Source organism: Oreochromis aureus, linkage group 11, assembly GCF_013358895.1.
Source record: "Oreochromis aureus strain Israel breed Guangdong linkage group 11, ZZ_aureus, whole genome shotgun sequence".
Classification (NCBI taxonomy): Eukaryota; Metazoa; Chordata; class Actinopteri; order Cichliformes; family Cichlidae; genus Oreochromis; species Oreochromis aureus.
The window spans coordinates 2,245,620-2,248,575 of NC_052952.1; the positions used below are offsets into that span (position 1 = coordinate 2,245,620).

Here is a 2,956-nt window from a genome sequence, read left to right on the forward strand (position 1 = left end):
CACATATACATATATGTATATATAGATCCATCCATCCACCATCCACTTTTTAGACCCAGCTCTCACCTGGGTCTCCTCTTCATTTTGGTATTTCTTGATTTGTCTCCAAGTGTCTTGAAGCTGTGGGGAGACAAGAAAAGGGAAAAAGTCAGCTTAGCCGTTACAGAGCCGACATCCTCAGGTTTGGGTCAACCCACTGAGACTGATTTAGGTGATTTTAGTGTAAAATATGTCGAGGCTCAGTCTCTAACTTTCAAAATGTTTAATAATCATCCATTAAAGTTAAAATGAACTGTAATCAGAACACACATTGTCTGCAGGCTGCATTATTTTCAGTTTAGTGTGACACTAAGTTATTTCAGCCTCATATTCACTCAAATATTGACACCATCTCCGTGATCACACTGTTACAAAATGCATTTAAGTCAAGAACACAAAGTAGCAAACTAATGTAACTAACGTCTGTTACCTTGGTAACTGACTCAGTTGACCTTAACTTTATTTGATGAACACAAACAGAGTTTCCCTCATCTCAGAGATAACAAACATGTTATTAGCTGAACCTGCTTCTTAGAATAGAGCCCGATTACACACGCGAACTGAGATTCTCTCCCTCAAACACACAAAACAGCTGCACTCCAAAAGTTTGTTTGTGGGAGGGGGTCATCACATGACTATCAGCTGACAGCAACAACGTAAACAGCTGGGATCGCACCAATTGGCACGCTAACAAATCGAAATTAGTATTGGGTATGCTGACGCATTCAGGAGTCCATAAAGCCAGCACAAAAGCAGAATAAGAATTGTACTTTGGTTCAGTAAGCGCTGCTCTCTCTCCCTCTCTCTGTAGCACACACTGCAATCGTTTTTCATTAGCTATCGTTAAGTGTACCTGCTATGCTACATGCTGGCAAGACCTAATACATGAACACAGCTAACGTTAGCCAAAGTTCACTAGTGCAAAAAACAGCAGACCAACCCCGTCGTGAAATCCTGCTGGACAATGTGAAGCTTTTCTCTAAAGTTTTCAAACATGATTCCTCTGATACACGCGCGATATTGGTCCTGACAGCTAGCTGTAGCCACCTCTCGCTCTCGTCCTTGTTGATGTTTATTAGCGGTTGGCAAACAGCGCAATGGTGCATTACTGCCACCAACTGTTATGGAGTGTGGACAAAATGTCGCTCAAAATAAATAAATTAATAGAAATCCCCCAAATCATATCGAACAAACGAATCTGTCTTAAATAACTGAACATGGTCTCATGATTTTCACTTCTTGAGGTCTTATATCGATAAGCTCGAGTTCAGCTTTCATTGGACTGAGCTGCTGTCTTGTCTTTTTTACTCTGGTGAAAAAGCAGCTACTGCAACACAGGACACACAGAGCAGCTGTTCAGTCAGTCACATTATTTTCACTTTGATCTGTGACAAATTAAAGTGATTTCCACATTTTCTTTATCAGCCTGTGGGACAGTTTAGCTTTCCATCACCTTAAAAGTAAACAGCAGCACTGAGAGCACGCTCAGTGATAAAATAATTAACTGGAATTAAAGTGTTTATTTTGCTGCTCTGTGTGCTAAATCACCAGATGAACGATTCATCTCTTGTCCTTTTAATAACCCTGTGGTGTTTTACTGGTATATTTCTTTTTGTTCTTTACAGGTGACACTCAGAGGAATCGTTTTCTGTGAAAGAAAAGTGTTATGAACTGTGAGACGCTCTTTTAGATTGGTCAGATGTTGTCACACCAGCCCTTTCAAGCAAACATACAGGGAAAAGCCTGGGTTAACATAACAAACTGGGTACCAGCTTTTTGTAACCGTGAATCCAAGATTGATGAGGTAATATATAACAGGTGCTTCCAAACCCAGAAAAGGGAAACTCTGCCTATAAGTGGAGTCACAGACCCATCATCCAGCTGAGAAAGAGAAAAGATTATAAAATTGACTGTGTGAGAAGAAGAAAGCAGGAAATCCCCTCAAACTGGTCCAGAGCAGTGGCGGTCCTAGCCTGTTTGGCGCCCTGGGCGAACACTCCCTCTGGCGCCGCCCCCCCCCCCACACACACACACACACACACACACACACAACATGTTAAGGATTGTACATTAACATAAAACTGTTGTCCACACACACATATGAAGAGAGAGAGAGAGTATGCATAGTATGCAAACGGCTACCAAACAGCCATCATAATTCGTCATACAATGAGAACAGGACAAATCAACAATGACTAATTAATATTAAAATCTGTAACATAATGTATTGTTTGGAGTTTAGTCTGTTACTGTTACTATTTTTACCATTTCTTCTTGGGGCAACTGTAACCCACATTATTTCCTTAGGGATTAATAAAGTATTCTGATTCTGATTGTTTCAGGATGACCTGCCATTATCCAATGACACATCTGTTTACCTGTATCATTTGTTCGTTTCTCCTCCTCTTCTTTTCTCTTTTTTCTAAACTGAGCACCTGATGGCTTTGAACTTTTCTTGTCCATCTTCCATTGGTTTTAATTTTGCACTCCAGTATGAACACCCATCCCCCAACCCGAGGATCACCACAACATAACCTAACAGACCTACACCTTAGTTCACAGATTAACTTTGTCTAGGGTTTATTTCTGGGATTTCACACAACCCAGGATTCAAATCATGAATACATAATGAGTTTGGATTTACAACATTATGAATGAAATGTGCTCTATTTGGAAGCAGCAGGTCTCCCTCCCCTTTCGACGGGTTATGTGTGAGACTTTAAATCATCAAACTGTAAATTATAAATTTTAAATTGTTATTGATCCCTTTACCCCGAGTCCTAAAGTGTATATTTATTTTCTTACTCTACTATATTTATTGTTCGTTTATTTGCACTGCTGTAACTGGAGCCTCGTCGTCTCGTCTCTCTATATACTGGACTGTATGTAGCGGAGATGACAATAAAGTTTACTTTGA

At 40.1% G+C, this 2,956-nt stretch overlaps 1 protein-coding gene across 2 annotated transcripts in view; it reads right to left on the reverse strand.

The window, feature by feature from the left end:
• LOC116331599 (dysbindin-A-like) overlaps positions 1 to 1,123 on the reverse strand; it is a 13,134-nt gene extending 12,011 nt beyond the window's left edge. The window contains exons 1-2 of one of the 2 annotated variants that reach the window (XM_031754331.2): positions 980 to 1,123; positions 67 to 120 (exon numbers count right to left, since the gene is read on the reverse strand). In XM_031754331.2, the coding sequence (XP_031610191.1) occupies positions 67 to 120; positions 980 to 1,035 (110 nt within the window). In that variant the 5' untranslated portion in view covers positions 1,036 to 1,123. Of the gene's footprint in view, positions 1 to 66; positions 121 to 469; positions 610 to 979 lie in introns of those variants that run through there. The other variant, XM_031754332.2, reaches the window with a different exon arrangement.
• Positions 1,124 to 2,956: the final 1,833 nt, after the last annotated feature.